This window comes from Notothenia rossii (genome assembly GCF_949606895.1).
Source record: "Notothenia rossii genome assembly, chromosome: 9".
Taxonomy (NCBI): domain Eukaryota; kingdom Metazoa; phylum Chordata; class Actinopteri; order Perciformes; family Nototheniidae; genus Notothenia; species Notothenia rossii.
In genome coordinates, this window is record NC_136907.1 from 12,794,245 (window position 1) to 12,813,539 (window position 19,295).

The 19,295-nt window shown below is 42.4% G+C and overlaps 1 protein-coding gene across 2 annotated transcripts in view; it reads right to left on the bottom strand.

Annotated features, from left to right (window-relative positions):
• The window catches only part of caln2 (calneuron 2), a 49,342-nt gene that overhangs the window by 18,571 nt on the left and 11,476 nt on the right, over nt 1–19,295 (bottom strand). Inside the window, exons 3-4 of one of the 2 annotated variants that reach the window (XM_079649755.1) lie at nt 15,429–15,559; nt 3,187–3,311 (exon numbers count right to left, since the gene is read on the bottom strand). In XM_079649755.1, coding sequence (XP_079505881.1) covers nt 3,187–3,311; nt 15,429–15,559 — 256 coding nt within the window. Of the gene's footprint in view, nt 1–3,186; nt 3,312–8,722; nt 9,390–15,428; nt 15,560–19,295 lie in introns of those variants that run through there. The other variant, XM_079649756.1, reaches the window with a different exon arrangement.

Sequence of the window (19,295 nt, forward strand, 5' to 3'; positions counted from 1 at the left end):
TACAGGAAGCCATTAGACAGTGTGTGTAGATGAAATGAATGATTAACAGATTTGAGCAGATGTGTGGACGGTGCTGAAAGGTGCTTCCCTGGTGCTGATAACAGGCCTTCCCATTAACTGGATGTGCTACAACCTTTCTCACAGGCAAATGAAGGTGAGAGTGATCTCCCGCTCTCCCTCCTCCTCCCCCTGTCTCTTCCTTGTCTCTCTTCCATCTTTATATACTAACTTATTGTATTTTACAAACCCTGAGGGGACTGTACCAATCCTTCCACACAGCACAATCTCCACCAGCGATGCCAAGAGCATTTCCGACTGTCTCCTCCCACATAAAATGCTTCCTTCTAACTTGAAATTGCAAGTAAACGCACCCAGTTCACGAGGCATCTATCTATTCACGCAGCAGACTTGTTGAAACCTTTGAGGACTTCCTTAGAAAATACCCTGGTCAATATCTGACTAATTACCTGCCAATCTGTCGGCACTATCCGAGCGGAGGTTATCCAATTGATCGACTTGACAAAGACAGCCGAGACAGACTTTGAAAGTCCTTATTCGATTTATTTTCAGTGGATCTCTGCACTTCCGAGACGTAAGTGTTTGTCATTGCAGCTGGCACTCGGCATTTCTGCAGATCTTTACAGGCGAAATGCAATGGAGAAGAGGGGGCTTTCTAGTCTACTTTCGAGCTAGTGTTATGGCATCCCCTCTGTAACTTTGGCCAGGATGATCATAATCTCACCAAAATTACACTTGTGTTTTTTATTCCACTTGAGTTCAAGCAAACAAAGCAATTCACTCTGAGCCTATCAGGTGAAATATTAAAAGGGTGCTTCTAAATCTGGCAGAGTCGGTGTTATGGCTGCCGGATCTGGCAACCCCCCCCGTGTAACTTTGGCCAGGATGATCATAATCTCACAAAAATCACAATTGTGTTAGTTATTCCACTGAAGTAAACAAAAATAATTCACTTTGAGTCTACCAGGTGAAATATTAAATAAAACATCCCCGAGATGTATCCTTTTTCCAACTTATAACAACAACATTTGCATGAAGAAATTTTCTCCGTCTCTCTCAGGCTGTGTGTCATTAATATTCTTGTTTTGACAAGCTGCTCTCTTCTCTGTATGTGTAATACGTCTGTCTCGGATCGGTCTACTATAACTGTCTTTGCTCTTTCAGCTGCGTCAGAGCCAAAGTTCAGTCGCAGCTCCCTTATAAGCCTGCACATATCCCCAGCGGCTGATAACTAGAGTGGAGTGCCGAGCCACTGCCTTACTTTCTCGCTCACTAAAGAAAGTGAGAATCAGAGGCGAGGGATTGGGGAATGCGGGCAAGCATGCAGCCTCCCAAAACAAAGTGAATTTGTATGCTGCTCAACAGTGAAGAGTACATTTCCAATAGGGTACAAATGAGCTGGTCCTTGATGTATTACCGCACAATGCCTGTGTGTGTGTGTGTGTGTGTGTGTGTGTGTGTGTGTGTGTGTCTGTGTGTGTGTGTGTGTGTGAGAGTGTGAGTGTGAGTGTGTGTGTGCGTGTGTGTGTGTGTGTGTGTGTGTGTGTGTGTGTGTGTGTGTGTGTGTGTGTGTGTGTGTATGTGTGTGTGTGTGTGTATTCGTATGAGCATGCAGCCCTGCCTGTGTGTGGCTGTGTATTATGAATTCAACCCTTCAGGACTGTACATGTTCTCTCTGTGATTGATGAAACTCCTCAAAACCAGAGAAAAGGAAAGCTGCAATCTCACACGGGAGTGATTAACTGGCCTTCTTTCTGCACTAACAGATAGAAGAACCTTCAGAAACTCTCTGAAGTGGGATTAAGAGTTTTCAGATGTTGGCAGCAAACACCAAAGATATTTTGTCCACATCAAACAAGCCAATTGGTTGCATTAGATCTGCGGCTGACAGGGCTTAGATAATGCCTCAGCATGATGTCTGGACTCTAAGTGTACACATTATATATATATAACATCTCAATAGGTCCAGACTTTTTTGTCCTCCTAGCTGTCCTTGACGAACAAAACCCAGACAGAGGCCAACTGGTCTAAAGATGTTACTGCTTTCAGCAAACAAAGCAACTGTTTTAGTGAACTGGGTTGAGTTGAGTTGTGCACAAGGGACACTGGATTAAAAGATTTATGCTAGAACGTGCTTCTTACCAAAGCGCATTCGAGCCAACTACAATACGCCATATGTATAAACAAACAGCTTCAGTCAGAGACACACTCTCCGTCCTAGCTCCGTGTCGAGATGAGCTGTTTCGTTCATGTTAGAAAAATATGCACTTGGTGCAGTTTAAAGGTGCATGTAAAGACGTTCATTATCCTCCAGGATCCTTCAGCCTGTGGTGCACTCACTTAACACGCTTTTTATTATCCACTTTTGATTTCTGCAACGAAAACAATTGGATAACCTTGATTACATCTTATCTTACAAGTCAATTAAGATAATTTAACCCTTTAACATTTTTTTAAGCATTCTTAAATTTCGGGAATAATTTGGTCAGTACAATGTTATCATTGCTGATACAACCAATGACTAGAGCTACACAAATGAAAGCAGTATGAAACATACTTTACCTTGAATCCCAAGGGTGTTCTTAAGAAAACTCTTTGGCCGTATTATAATCAATATTACAAAAATAAATTAATAAATTCATTCAAACATTGAGCCACAATCTAACCAAAAACATCACTCCTACCTAAGTCTAGGTGCTTTTAATGTAAATTGACAAACTTGTGTTTTGATTTTCGGTTGTTGAGAAACACAACAGGTGGATTTTGCTCAAATTGTCAAAGGGCAGTTTTACTTTTGTATTGGTTTATGTTCTAATTATTTACAAAGCTTGCTTTTGTGAGAGCTGATGGCACCAATTGTTCTAAGATTGACTGAAAACTTGAATTAGCAAACCAACATCAGTCATTGGTGTCGTTCTTCAGGCTGTCTATATTTTATTCCCTTTCATTCTGAGTCCTGTGACTGCTTTCATTTCATAATCACAGTAATTGGAAACCAATGCATCCAGTCAAGCTATGACAAAGGGGCTAAATGGAAAAGCCAGTCCCCGGGAGAATTGAGGCGTTGTAACTGCATTGTTCCAGGAGTGAAACATTAATTGCTAGTACCTCACACTTTGCTCTCCGCACCCCCACCACCTCCCACCCTCTCTCTGCGAGACCACTCACCTCCCAGCTCCTCGGTGGAGATGCTGTTGAGCTGGAAGGCTTCGTTGCCCTCCGTCAGGGAGCTGCTCAGGTAGTTGTCTGGATAGAGCAGGCCTGCCCGCACATGGTGGAATGGCATCTTCTCCCTGCAGATCACACACACACACACACACACACACACACACACACACACACACACACACACACACACACACACACACACACACACACACACACACACACACACACACACACACACACACACACACACACACACACACACACACACACACACACACACACACACACACACACACACACACACACACACACACACACACACACACACACACACACACACAAACACACACACACACACACACACAAATCAACAGGTAAGAGGGATTTGAGTATCAGTGTGTGTGTACCCTCGATGTAAATCCTGACTACCAGCACAGTTGTGAGCCTTTTTATTAGGGAGGCAGACAGTGTCCAAACTTTTTAAGAGTGTGCCGAAGACTTTCCTTTAAAAAGAAAAAGCATATTGTTAAATCTTGCTTCTAGATTACCCTGAGTCCTACATGTTATGGTATTTTATTGAATGTTTTTATTGTATTTTTGTATTTTATCTAATTGTATTTGTATCTATTTAATTGTATTTCACGTTCTATCTTGTGTTTTTATTATTTTCTTGCAATTTAATGTATCTATTAACACTGTCATCTATGTGTGTTAATCTGTGATGCCCACTGAGACAAACGTGTTTTGTGATGTTGGGCTATATAAATAAACCTTGATTTTTAGAAACTCAAGCTCCTGTGTTCCTTCCGCTCTGCTAATGCTCACTTCTGGAAGAAACCACTGTCTCCTCATGGCAGAATCATAGTGACAAGTTATGTAATCACATTATAATTCAATGGTGTCACACAAAAAAAATCCACCGCTATTGTTCTTGTAAATACCATCAGCAACTCTGTATTATCCAGCGATCATTCGCTCGCTGTCTCTTTCCGGCTTGTTCTTTGTTCAGGAAAAGCACTAAGTCCTGTCACTCGTTATCGTGTCCTCGTAGCCCCCCTCGTGAGATCTCTTGACTTCTTGTCCCGTCAGACAATCCCCACTGCCACCCAGCAGCTCACAGGGGACATCAGGGCTTGACAGGGCATCAATCAGCCACGGCCACTGCTGTCCTGCGATCAGTGCGAGGCTCGGCTTTGATTCATGAGGGTTGCCCCTCTGAGGGCTTTCCTTGTGTAATATTTTGACACTGGCGATATGCTTCATGAAATATTCCTGCCCATAGAACATGCTGAACTGTCGCGGTGAGAGAGCGAGAGAGATGGGAAGAGATAGAGATCCCGAGAGTGTTTTGTGAGCATGCTGCTGCCAGACAGGGGAGATAGATATGGAGTGAGAAAGAAGTTGGGATGCAGGAAATATGGTCAAAGCAAAAACAACTCCTCTCCTCTCCTCTCCTCTCCTCTCCTCTCCTCTCCTCTCCTCTCCTCTCCTCTCCATTAGTTGAGACTCAGACTCCTTTGTGGATCTTTTGAATCAGAGCCAAGGGGGAGAAGCGGACAAAGACTGAGCGTAAAGACAAAGACAGTGTAAAAGGTTAAGAGCTGCGGGAAAGGTGTCAGTCCGCTCTGGGGATCTGTAGAGGACACCACATGAGACAGCAGAGAGAGAGAAAGCAGACACAGTGTGTTTGCAGAAAGGTGTGTATGTGCACATATGGTGAGCTCTCAGGAAATATATCCTTTTCCTAGATCTACTTTACTCTCCACCTGCAGATTAGAGGGTCTCAACATGGACACCCACTAACATCACTCTTTTGTGTTTAGCGGTAAAGCTCACATTCAACATCCATTCAAGGGGACAAATGACTCTGCTGCAGTCACAGGTATTTATCGGCTCTGGCTCATGTCGGCAGTAAATGAAGACACCTGGGTGGAGACGCTCATTTAGACACATTTCTGGAATGATGATATGTGATGCATCCATAATTATTTAAAATTAAAAAAAAGGGGTTTGGACTATTTTTATAATTTGCGAATGTACAAAAACATACTATTTATATGCTCTATTAAAAGCCACTCCATTAGACTCCATTAACAGCAGTAACATTACGTATATTACCATATTGTGCACACTTCATTAACCTTGAAAGAAACAACATAAAACTCATCAAAAACATCTTCATTAACCTTAACAGTGATCCACAATCACCAATGCCGGTATGTGTTAAAAAAACCCCACAAGTAACATCTGTTTATAACAAACCCTGCTTCCTGCTGTGTTTGTGCATCAAAAGTTAAATAGAAGTAAAAAAACCCTGCTCGTGTAAAAGTCTTAAAAATGGATGTGTTTCTTTTAAGAGCCGCTGCATCATAATTGACTTAACACTAGTTGTAGTTTGTATTTAGTGTTGACTGATTATGCCACCAGATTTCAGTACACAAAACATGCTGGGAATATTTGTATATCGCTTTAGATAATAATATGTACATCTACAGTAGGCATTAGATAATAATATGTACATCTAGGCAATGGTAAAATATTTTTTGAGAAGCCTTCTGGTGTCAGTTTGTAGTCCGAGTAATATTGAACAATGACATTTGATCGGACTTTTGTTGAATCTAGGTCAAGCGTCTGTGTGGATACATCTGCATTGGGCAACAAATAATCTGGGAAACCATTGGGTACAGCAAAAGCGACAAAAGCTGTCAAAAAAGCGAATAAAAAGAAAGTTGTTTTAGTTTAAATGAAGATATGGTAACTGCAGATATACTTTCTAAACTATTTGCCTCTCATTCACACAGACATCCACTACACATGTATACACCCGAGGAGCTGCCATGGAGCACCCTGGGGTTTAGTGTCCTTCTCATAAGATGAAGACCGGCTCTATCAACTGATCAACATCCAATCCAAATATCTGTTTATTGAGATTAGCAATAAACAACTCTAAACTTTAACACACTTTGAAGTTGCCAACAGGGCTGTAAACAATGTCCGACGCACAGAAGAGAAGCTCTTGCCCCAGACATCCATAGGCTTCACTGGGGTGCACAAAATATAATTTGTTGATCCAAGAGGCTAAATCACACCGATAGCAAATGAGATCTTAGATTGGCGCAGATGGCGCATTATGAATGTTGTTAACTTACATGTAACCAAACATATCATAGGTTTATTTTGGAGTGTGTTTCTGCAGTAATTGATAATGGCACGTTTCCTACATTAGTGCATGCATAGCTGTTAAACAAGTTAAAGAGTGTATCTACATCTGATTCCTCCACTTTAGCTGTGAAGAGAGTGGTGTGTATTTACATTATGAAGTAAGAAGTTTGTCACTGGGACAAAGTGATCTGTCGTGCACTACAAGCTAATATGGAAATTACTACAGAAATGATCACAAGATTAAAAAAAAGTCACAATGAAAAATTAAAAACAATTAATGGCTGTTAAATAAGCCGCAGCAGCTGAAATCCCTAAATTCTTCAACTGCTCAAGTTTAAGTGTAATTATTTAATCAGGGGACAAATGAATTAGACATATGATGTGAAATTAATATGAGAATGTATTTTAACAGTCCATCTGCTCTAACAATTGCTCCACTGACAGAAACACCCACTCACTCGTGGCAAAAAGCAGCAGCGACGCATACACATGCATCAAACTCACTCACACAGATTCTCCGTTTTTTCTCTCTCTCTCTCTCTCTCTCTCTCTCTCTCTCTCTCTCTCTCTCTCTCTCTCTCTCTCTCTCTCTCTCTCTCTCTCTCTCTCTCTCTCTCTCTCTCATTCAATCCCTATTTTTCACTCATATATTTTTGGATTGCGTTATTTTCTACTCCTGAAAACATGGACTGTTGTCACAGAGACGGGCATGAGAGCTGACAAGGACAAGCTTTAGCAGAAAACCTCCATCTGATAAGCCTCATCGCCTGGCTGAGAGCAGGAAGAGGAGTGTCAGAAAGACAGATAAACAGACAGACAAACAGGTGAGAAAAAATGATGGGAGAGGGGGGTGCAGAGGGGATGAAAGGAGCAAATGAAAGCGGGCTTGCTGTCGGTTTTTGAACTGTGGGGTCATCTGCACCCCAGGGAGCTCAGTTTCAAGTCTGCAGCGTGGTGATCGGAACGAATTCGAGCTCAGACTGGAGGGAAGGCGCTCAGATGAAGGGAAAAAGGAGCAAAACAGATTGAGACAAAAACTGGGAATATGTAGAAAGGAGAACCATGTTTTTTCCTCACCTCCCTCCGTCCCCATGGAGAGGAATGCATTAGCAGAATGGCAGAGAAAAGCTGAGAGGTCACAACAGTGTTTTTCCCCCACAAGCACATGCGAGAGCTTCGAGCAGGCAGCCCAGACAAGACAACATTATTAAATGAATCCTTTTCATCAGATAAACAAAAACAATTTGCAGCAGCCACTAATTCAAAACATGCAAAACTGTGTGATTTAACTTCATCCACTGACTGTGATGTGAACTGGATGTGTTAGTCCGCCAGGAGGACTGCAAGATAAGATGCCAATCTTGTCCCCCAGCCATCTCTCCAATAGGTCAACCTGGGTCATCCAATACTCTCTGACCCACCACCAGCCAAGTTAAGAGGCGTGGACTTGTGCACCCCTGGGTTTTCTGCCAGGTGGTCTGACACGACGCTTAGATGTTAAAAGAGTCCCACATGAAAACAGTTGGACCCCCACGATGGTCTGCCACACTGTGCGAATCTGCAGCAGAGTGAGCGCAGCTGGACTCACAGCTACATGTTACACTCATTGCACCGAGAATTGGGTGTCTGAGTAAAAATAAAATAAAAACAACACTCATGCGCGGTACCCTCCAAAATGCTCGCACACACACCGTCTATAATACCACGCACGTATCCTACTGTGACATCCTCCACAGGCGGGTCCCCCAGGGTAGATGGTGATGAATTTGAGGCAGGTGACAGATTTGACCATCACGCTTTATGACTCTGGAGTTTTAAAGCATATGGCATTGAACCTGAATACTATTGGGCTTTAGACTGCAGCCTGTCCCCATTTATCAGAAGCAATGTGAGCATGAGTGAAGAGCGGAGCGGCTGATAAAGCATGATGTATATAGTGATGGAGTGCTTTACTTCCCACTGCGTGTTCAGACAATTACACTATAATTACAGTTGTACCGCGTGTACGAGGGACCTATAATCACCTAATCATACCGATCAAACCCACACAGCACGCACTGACGCGACGCACGCAAACAGCTGGAAAGAGGTTTTCAGGAGCAGTTGCAATGGAAGGATATGAATGCAAATAGACACAGACATCATTGCGTTGTCAGCCATTAAAACAGCACAGCTCATCGAGCCTGTCAACGCTACAGGTCTATTTACACAGGCACATTTCCACTGATCACAACAGGTGCAGTCGCCTCGTGCGCGGCTCTGCGGCCATCAACGGCACCGACGCATGGGCGGTCAGCGGCAGTAATCACCTTGATCACCTTTTAACACATGCACCCTGGGGTGGCACACCAAAGAGCGGTGAAGTGAAGCGTACCTGTCTGTGAAACGAATCTTCCCCCCGGTGTGAGATTCCCCCCGCTCGGTTAGAGCACCGCTGGCGGAGACGCTGAGGGTCTTTGGAAAGATGTGTTTAGTCTGTTTGCATCCGTCCTGTGCTCTTGAGGAGTCCGTCCGACAGCCAAAGATGGACTCATTCAGTCTGTGAGTGGGACCTGCCTCGGGGATTCACCAGCGTGTCATGTGCTCCCCACTTTACAGATAGTTATTCTCAAAAAAATATCAAGTGGTTAGATGAGGAGAAGGAGGTGGATGGTGGTGATGTTGGAGATTAAGTCCGTTTTAGCTGAAGCCCAGACCCTCATGAACGGCCTCCAATTCGTTTTCTACATCTCACTTCTCATCGCCATATATTGTGAATTTTGGATGAAGCAGTTGGTATAGGGAGCCAAATCCTCGTCCTATCAGCTCGCCCAGACGGACGCCACCGAGAACGCCCACGGGTCTGGGTCTGACAAGCGGAGCTGCTGCTGCTGCTGCTGCTGCTGCTGCTGCTGCTGCTGTTGCTGCTGCTGCTGCTGCCAATTGACTATTATACAAGGATTCCAAAAATAAAGAATCAAGATTTAATTAACTGTCAAATCAAAACCGGAGGAAGACCAGTCAACAGTTAGATCGGTAAACCTGCGGAGTGATGGGAAGGGATCTCCCGTGGCTCCCGGTGCATTTATCCCGGTGACAGACTTAACACATGTAGTCCGGTAAGGGAGGGGACACAGGGGCCGCGGCAGCAGAGGTACGACTGTGTAGGTGAGCTGGGAATATGCGACGCTGTGGCGATCAGGTGTGAGAGGGAGAGTCAGGAAGAGAGAGAGAGTGATACAGAGAGCGGGAGAGAGGGAGAGAGAGAAGGGGGGGAGAGAGAGAGAGAGAGAGAGAGAGAGAGAGAGAGAGAAGGGGAGAGAGAGAGAGTGAGAGAAAGAAAGAAAGAGACAGAGAGAGCGAGGGAGAGGGAGAGAGAGAGAGAGAGAGAGAGAGAGAGAGAGAGAGAGAGAGAGAGAGAGAGAGAAAAAAATTCAAAAAAGAGGGAGGGAGGGTGGGAGTCGATGTCCGAGCAATTAAGGTTCCAATAGATCGGTAAAGCTCCAACATTTCTCTGGGGCCGTGTGCATGTGTTTTCATTTAAACCTTTTTTCACGGCTTTTTGTCATTGATGACCAATTATGGTTCTTAGGAAATGACATCAGCTGCAGTACTTAAAAGATGCAGTATTTTTCTTACACCCCCCCCTTCTCCTCTCCCCCCCAACCACCCACCCACCCATCCTAAATCTTCTTCTTTGTAGGCCATATAGCGTCAACATTAAAGGCACTTTACTCCTCCCAAACCCCTCAATTTTTTTCGTTTTTTACCATCCTCCCCCTCCAGTTATCTCCAGTGCTGACTGTCTGTGTGTTTCACTCGCTGCCTCTGATTAGAAAAACCCCACCACTATGCCATTTAGCCTACATCCCCTATTCTAATTATGTAATAGCCTGTGTGGCTCCTCTATTTCCCCCCTGCCAGTGGGAACGCAGCAGCAGCTCAATTCCAGTGTTGGCCTCAAGATTGAAAACTGCACTGCTGCACTGTTTTAATAAAAAAAAGTGGTTATATCAACTTCTCTATCTCCCTTCTGCCTATTGCAGTAGTGTTGCCATAGGGTGATGGGCTAGAGACTGCTGTTAGTCACTGGGAGAAGAGGCTTCAGTGCGGAGATAACACAAATATGGAGGTTTCACTCTGGTGCTTTTGCAGCACATCTAATGAGTTTTAAAAAAAAGGTTTGAATGGATGTTCTCTAGGTTCATAGGGAAACTAGGCCAATCTGAAACACAAAATCATTCATTTTTACAATTTAATTCTCATATAAATCATGTTAAAGAGGTGAAGTTTCTCTGAACATAGGCTTATCTAGAGCTGATTTGTGGCTCTGTCCATGGTGCTGAAGGGCTTCCTCCAGCAGAGGCAGGACGAATGAAGGTGAAGTGAAGCGCCTCATGTCAGCATTTACAGACAAGCTAATCTGCATGACTGTGACTCTTTGCGACTTTGTATTCATTTGTTCAAAGGAGCCAGGATTAACTTGAGTGTTAGAGGCTATTTGTAACATGTAACAAGTAACAAGTAACATGTAATATTTCCTTTTCATACATCATCATTAATTATATAATAAATCCATGTATAGCTACACAAATGTCATTAAGGATTGATTACATAACATTACATGTTTTCCGAAGCGACTTACTGTGGGCAATCCCCACAGGAACAATTTGGGGTGAAGTGTCTTACCCAGGGACACAACGACATGCTGACTGCAGTGGGGTTTGAACCTGTGAGTGACCCCCTGATCCGAACACCAACGCACAACCCACACTCCTCCTTGGCGGATTGATGAAGCCTTATTTCATTATTATGAACTCCACCCCGAAACAATAACACTTTATTTTCACTTACTAACTTTGTAACAGCCCAAAGCTCCTGACCATTAATTGATGGACAACTTAGAGGAAATCCAAATATAAGCTTTTGTTTGTTTTTTGACATTGTAATAATGTAAGACATTGAATGCCACACAACTACACACAAGTCAATTACTTATTTCAATTATAGTTGATGTGAAAACACAAAACTACATGTGACATCATAATAGAAAAAAAAGGCCTGCTCATTTTCCAACACTTAACTCAAAACAAAACAATCTTGAGCAATAAATAACACTACAGGAAAGAGGAAACATGTATTTTTAAACTCAACTGAAGGGAGCGTCATTATTCCAATATGATGGAACGAGTGCCACTTAAAGGTGTTAATATGGGTTGATATCTGGTAACTGTAAAGGCTAAAGATCATCATTCACAAGACCCTTATACACATTACAATTCAGTGTATAAGTAAAAGTAAATATAAAATGGTGAATACTCGAATGTAATTTAAAACTATAATGTTCAATCTAAATACTGGGTCCCATGCAGGTGCTTTTTTTGCTATTTCCTGCAATGTTACGGGAGTCCATCTGCTGTCCAAACAGGACACAGCTGTGTTGCGGATTTCCGGCCAGATAATTTAAATCTCATGAGGAGTTAGGCTCAATTTTCTCAGGTGTTAAGAAATCCGATTTAGTTTACGTAGAGGGTGAGTTGGTTCACTATCCGGCAAAGATGGGACATTTGGAATACATTCACACTCATAATAACAAAATAACATAATTACAGTTCCTCCGTCAGTTCAATTCAAACCTCTTCTTGAGTTCAAAAACTGGACTTATTTTGAGCCGTGTAGCAGTTCCCTGCTGTCAGACTGACTAATACACTTCACCCTGAGTATGACATGGATTTTACTTTCACTGCTGTATCCTGCTAAGTGACCTGAGAGGATTGACAATTGGCAAAACCTCAGGCTTCACAAATACAAAGGGGGGAGTCATGAGAGGAAGTCTAAACCATCAAATAGAACCACAGGGACACACCAACATGGACTCTGACCTCACAGCAAATCAATACAGGCGTCATGTCGCCAATCAAAAGTGGCCACCCTATTTCTTTTAGTAATGTTTGTTCTGTCAGACCACTTATTGTTCACTAATAGAGATACAGTGTGCTTTTATAGCCTTCGGCAGGATGTAATCACTAAATGGGACCATGACTAAAGCATACCCTGAAGTGACAGACTTTACACTTTTTTATCAGATTGTTGACAGTGGAGTTTCAAGAAATATAAGGGATCTACATGCAGTAAAAAGTCTTAAAAGGGCTTATTTTGAATGTTGTGCATAGGCGATAACCTCAAGACTTAAATCATGTCAAATCTACTTGATAAATCAGCAAAAAGAAGAAAATAAGATTTACAAATCAGGCATAGGCTGATTAAAAAAGAAGAATTAGCAAGGTTGGATTTATAGACTGAAATAGTCTCTTTTGAGGTCACACTACAGCGGTCTGCTGGACAAGAACATTAGCATTTCAAAGTTCCCGTTCAGATTTACCCATTTATTTTCTCCATGACAGTGAAAGGGGACGATAATGTGCTGCTTTAAGAGCCTCTTTCATACTGCTGTATTTATCTAAATGAAAGTGATTTCTTGAAGAGCGTTAAAGGTTATGATTTTAGTTGAGTTTTATAATAATTAAGCTCAAACTAGAAATAATGGAATATGAACGGCACCTTTCTGTCTTTATGCTGCAGAGTAAAGCTAAAGAACACACAGACCTCTTCTGTACGTACACTCCTGGTATTTCAAACACTTCTTATATACATTCTGTCTGCTTTGTAAAGTTGCAGCTACCTTGATCTTGTTTCCGGCTCCCGCATGAAGTGGGAACCTGGCAGCGACGGCAACATGAGAAAGGAGATTATGGTTTCAGATCACAACCCTGCTGTATAACACATTTAACATCTCTCCAAATCTCCCCTCATTTGCATTTCAATATTTCCATTATCCATTCCACTCAACATCCCTGCCATGTTTTGTCCAATTCAGCAGCTACGATGACCTTCTAAGCAGAAAAAAACTGCTTCCTGTCAGCCAGAGTTTTGCGCCGTAGACATCATCGGAAATTAATTAAAAAAACCCTAAGGAGGTTCATCTAAATTCACCTGTGTACCTGGGATTGGTAACAGGGCGGTATGGTAAATCAATCAGCGGGTAAGTGTGATATAGTGCATTTGTGAGCAACCACGAATTAGTAAAGGCTTGGTGAATGACCAGAGAGACACAGACATAAATTCTAAACAGGTAAAAGCCGGACCTGACATACATTTAAAATTCAGTCAGAACTTTTCACCGCAAAGGTCATCCAGCCAAACACAAACTCGGCCATCATGTGCACTTATAAAAGCCCGCTTCCAAACACACACAGATAAATGTATGTCCAAGTAAATATACAATATATTCAGGAGCTGGAGGTAAAACTTAAAGTTCCCACCCAGGGAGGTTACGTCTGCAACATCTCATAAATAATGCAACACTGACTGTATTTTACATCCAGACCTGTTCAGAACAGAATGTCTGCAGAAACAACTACTGGCAGATGTGGCACACACACATTAAACAAGATAATGGACACTTTGAGAACTCTTAAACATGACTGACATTAGGATGTGAAAAATGTGGACTGAGTGAGTAGAGAAAATACTATATATATATTCATTTTTTTATATCGTTTTGCTTCAGGCACTTAGGCTTTAAGCCGGAGGCAGAGAGTGTCCATGGTTGGGGAGTGAGGTGTTGAGGCACTACATATTCCAAAAATAAACATAAATGTGTTACGGTACTTAAATAATTATGAGTATGGATTGGTGTGAAAAATTTGACTTTTTTTGGTACGCTAAAACAAGAGCAACAATCGTGAAAGGCTGAATCAACAGTAGCAATCCTAATGAATGTTGAACAGATATTTCGGTTAATGCTAATATTAATATTGCACTTGCAAACAAAACTGGATTAAAGATATGACTGTATTTGATCTGTGTTTTAATGACTCAGATATGATAGTCTGAAGGTGACTAAATGTAATACATTACTGAGGAGAATACCTGGATAAAAGAAAGACTGTGGCTTTTACGGAGGTGACCTTATTCTGTCAGTCAGTTGTCCCCATTTCATATAATGTAGAAAATGGAATAATATAAAAACGATATAGTAAATGTAGATATTGTATCAGAACTATCCCACCATCAACCAACATTTGCTGTAAGCAGCTCCTGCACTGCAGATTGAATTATGGTAAAATGGTGTCCATCAGCACCACTCAAAAATAGAGCAATTTCAGATTGCATGGTCACATAAGAGAGAAATTGCTATAAGACCTGTGTGAATTAGTATATGCTTTAGCATGCATCTAGGTCACAGAGAGTGCCTTCAAGAAAGTCACCGAAGCTTCACCTGCTCACTGTTTGTAAACTGTCAGCTAAATAACTAAAGCAGAGTATGTTTGACAGCCTGTAATGACATTAGCCACGGCAACTTTAAATAGTTTGTAGCCCTTGCTGTCCACAGAGCATAAAATTAGGAATTACTGCCATCTCCAGAGTAGTGACAGGCACGGCGAGAGGCGGGTAGAAGTGCTAACGGGTTAGCGGTGCACTGTGACTACACCGCTGACCTGCTGCAGACATGATGGATGTTTTCTCAAAATGTAACACTGCTTCCATTTGGAGATTACTGGGTGACTCATCATCTCCCTTAAATAGATGTATACACTCAGGAATACACACATACGCACATGCAGACAAAAAATACACACAAACCTTATAAAATATATCTCAGTGTTATCCTGCTGCTTGTCAGTCACTCAGTGTTGTTCATTGTGACTTCTCCACAGATCCATTCTTCGTGCAGAACTAATGTCCTTATTTAATTATGTAGTAATGTTTTGGTGAATTAAAGCTCAAATGATCCCACAGTCTCCCCCGGCATTCAACAAGAGCCGCTAAACACTGGAACAATTACATTTTTAATGGTGTTCCAGGGGAAGTTGAAGTGCAACATTGTGGTTGAAATGCAATTTTAGAAGATTTTTCCACCCAAGAAAAAAAAGGATGCGAAAGATAGAAATCTTATCTATCTGGCTTGGAAATGCTTTATGCCGAAAATATCATCTATAGGGACCTTCAATCCAGAAATATCAAGAATCAGCCTTGAAAAATCCCATATCAGCGGAAACCTGGCCAACATAAACACACAGCATGAATAAATCTCACACCTTGTGGGTTTAAGCTGTTCTAGTCCTCTTTCCCCTCTGAGGAGCCATGCAGCTGCCAGTCCATCATCCCTGCAGACGCCCAACTTCAGCTGCAGCCTTCTGATCCTGACTGGTTCCAAATGGTTTGACGCCTGAACACACACACACACACACACACACACACACACACACACACACACACACACACACACACACACACACACACACACACACACACACACACACACACACACACACACACACACACACACACACACACACACACACACACACACACACACACACACACACACACACACACACACACACACACGGTCAGAGTCAGCAAACTAATAAAAACATTGCACCTGACACATTTTGAGTGAGTGTGGCTGAATCTTTGTGTATTTTTGTGTTCAACAGGTATGGAAAGACAGTTCACATCTGAACATGGTTTAATTCACACCTCAGGTAAACATAAGCCCACAGCAGGAGACGAAAGCTAAAAGTAAAATGGACAAAGTAACTGAACCAATGAGATGAGACAGAATTGAGAGTGCAGCAGAGTAGCCGGGCTCTGTCTGAGCAGAATTATGAGCATGTGAACAAGAGGGCTTGATTAAAAAAATCACTCTGGGGACACTCATCTGAACCATGCACACAAAAGTGCAGACCCACTTCCATAGACACACACAGAAACACACAATAATAACCAACACACGCTCTCACGCTGGTTCAGACGCAAATTAGGTTAAATTAAAACACAATTACATTCATTAAAATCCATTATAGGGACATGTTGCTATAGTGATACAATGTATAGGATTTCACTTTAATCTGAGCTCAAAACTTTACGATTTACCAAGTGAAGAACAACTCTGCCAACACAGCGAAAAAAAGGTGATTTTTGACCAAAAAAACACGGCCCAGTAAACGGAAAAAGCAGGAAATTTAACACATTTGACAGTAAAACAAATCAATTTGACAAATTATCGTTGGATAACATTTTTTTTAAAGCAACTCAACGATGCACAAAAACATTTAATATTGATATTCGGAATCATATCAAGAACAGAAATCCAAGCCAAAAGATCCCATGCTGCAGTGGCCATTTGACCAATTGCCATTTTTGGTAGTTACCTGCATTTGACATTGTACGGAACTAACATGCTTTTCCAATCATATGTAGAACAGTATGTTAAAGAAAACGCTTTTTTCCAATCAATTTAAACTTCTGTATTTCATTTTTTGACAGGGATAATCTCATATGACAGGAGCTACAGGTTAAACAAGATTGATAAAGTATGTCTTTGGCGAGGCATTACCTTTCTGCAGACACATATCACAGAAACCCTGCTCGGAGATGGTTGCACTTTATCTCAGACTTTAGGCTTTGTCCTCTATAGTTTATCCGCTTGGGTTGAATTTAAATGTGCAATACACTTTTGTCTTCATAGCAGCGTGTCAAAACAGTCTGGAGATTATTGCAAGTGAAGCCCATTCCCTGCAGTTTATAATTATCTTGTCAATAATGCATGAAGTCATATAAATCACAATACGTCTGTTGGTCTGGCCTCCCCAAGGTCACTCCTCTTCCTCTTCTCATCTATTTCTCATCCTGCAGCTTTCATTTCTTTCCCACAATGGCTATCTGAACGTTATCCCTCATGATCCTTTCAATGCAGCTCTTCATACCGCCCCCTAACTCCTAGTCAGCAGAGTAAATAAATGATGACCATCTTGGCATGATTCTCAGTTAGTTTGTTTTCTCTGACACATACTCAGGCGGCAAAAATCAAACATTTCGGATTTGCCGAAGGGCACATCTGTGTGTGTGTGCACACTGCAGACCTGTAAAAGCACGTACATGCGCGTGATTGTACACAAACAGGCACACACATATAAACACACACACAACAATGCAGGATCCGGGCTGCGCCATCACAAGTCACGGCTCTCTAAATTAAATAACATCAAATTAGATTCAAGTAAATGAAACGTCACTGTGGAGCTTTGGGACGAGAGGATGGAAGGGTTGTGCAGGGATAGTGAGGCGAGGGAGGGCAGGAGAGAGGTGGGAGACACGAGCAGCTAAAGACTTTATGTAGATTTAAGGGGAAAGGCAGGTCAAGGAGAGGAAGAGGTGAGGGAGAAGAGCGGAAAGGAGAAGGTGAGGTAAAGGAGAAAGAGTGAATCAGGGAGGACCGAAGGGAGGGGGCCAGCAGCGAGGTTACAGCAAACACACACGGATGAGGGTCCAGGAGGAAAGAGTGTGTGTGTGTGTGTGTGTGTGTGTGTGTGTGTGTGTGTGTGTGTGTGTGTGTGTGTGTGTGTGTGTGTGTGTGTCTGTGTGTGTGTGTGTGTGTGTGTGTGTGGGGGTGTGTGTGTCTGTGTGTGTGTGTGTGTGTGTGTGTGTGTGTGTGTGTGTGTGTGTGTGTGTGTGTATGTGTGTGTGTCTGTGTGTGTGTGTCAGACTCAAAAATTCAGTCATCTGCCATAGGAATTGCCATGGCAACATATTAGCTTTCTGATTCATATGCTCATTGGACCAAACTTCAATGAAACCAAAACGAATTCCTGTGACAACACTATCCAACGTTTGATATGCAGCACGCGTTTAAAGATTGCTGTGCGACAACAAAAGGCTGTTTAGTTCCAATCAAGTTCTGCTGAAGGACTGTGGAGGGTCACTTCTGTAAAGCCAATGTTTTGCAACAATAATAGCCTACCACTGTTGTTGCTTTTCGTTGCTGTCAGTCAAGCGCTTTATAGAGTCGTCGCTGCGGCAGGTGAATAGCAGCATTGTGTTCCTCAGGTATTAATATCGCCTCTCGGAGGGAGAACTAAACTGAAGACAGAGGCAGAGGGCTTTTCATTTGGTGGTGTGCAGTAAATCAAGGCAGAAACCAGAGTTATTGAGCTCTACCTGCACCATCACCTCGCTGTAATCTTTTTCCACTCACCCCAAAGTGGCGACCTCTTCCGACCTTTGATTTACCCCGTTGCCCTCCTATTTCCTACCTCGCAGTCTTTTCCCGCTTCAAATGCACGCCCCCTCTAAGTCTCCTCACTGTTTCATCCCGGTGCTTGGATTTCATTTAACTCCTTTCCTTCACCTTTCCCTCCACCAACACAATTTCCCCCAGCTCATTGTCGACAGCTGCCTTTCTCATCATAAACGTCTCCCTGGATTCCTCCCACATCGTCTCTTCTCACCTCCTGCTGGCAGCGTCCCCAGAGATGCTGAAAAGGAGGTCAGCTTTGTCACAACACAGGTTCACATTACATTCCCATACAGCATTTTGGCTGCCAGCATGCAGGATTGATGGTTTTGGGGTTTTCTGTAAGCCCAGAGAGAAGGAGCAGAAATCATCTACCGAGAGATGAACACAAAGAGAGCCAGGTAAAAACTAAAGAAGCAGAAAAATCAAATGTACTCTGTGGGAGATTCGTGTAGAGAGATAAAAGGAGCATGTTGGAAACACTGTATGTTCTGTTCTAACCCTCCCATTTAATGATCATATTTAGCAAGCTGTAAGAAAAGTGAGGTTATTAATAGGCAATGTTATTTCTTCTTATTTAGATCTTTGAATGTATAACATCTTGAAGGTACTTACGTAGATTTAGTTTGGCAACAGGAGGGCAGAACGAGCTGCAAACACAACACTGACACAGTTTGTATTGCGCACGTGTTAGCAAACAAACACGTGCGCAATACAAATTCATCAGAGCAACATTAGCATTAATTTAATCATGTTACTTTCCACCTGACAAATGCAAGTCTGAAATTCAGTCTAGTTTTTACTTTAAAGATCTTTATTTATGCAGATCTAAGATGTAAAAAGTCATGGATGTTGTCTTACATCCTTTACTCCTTTTACAGTCATT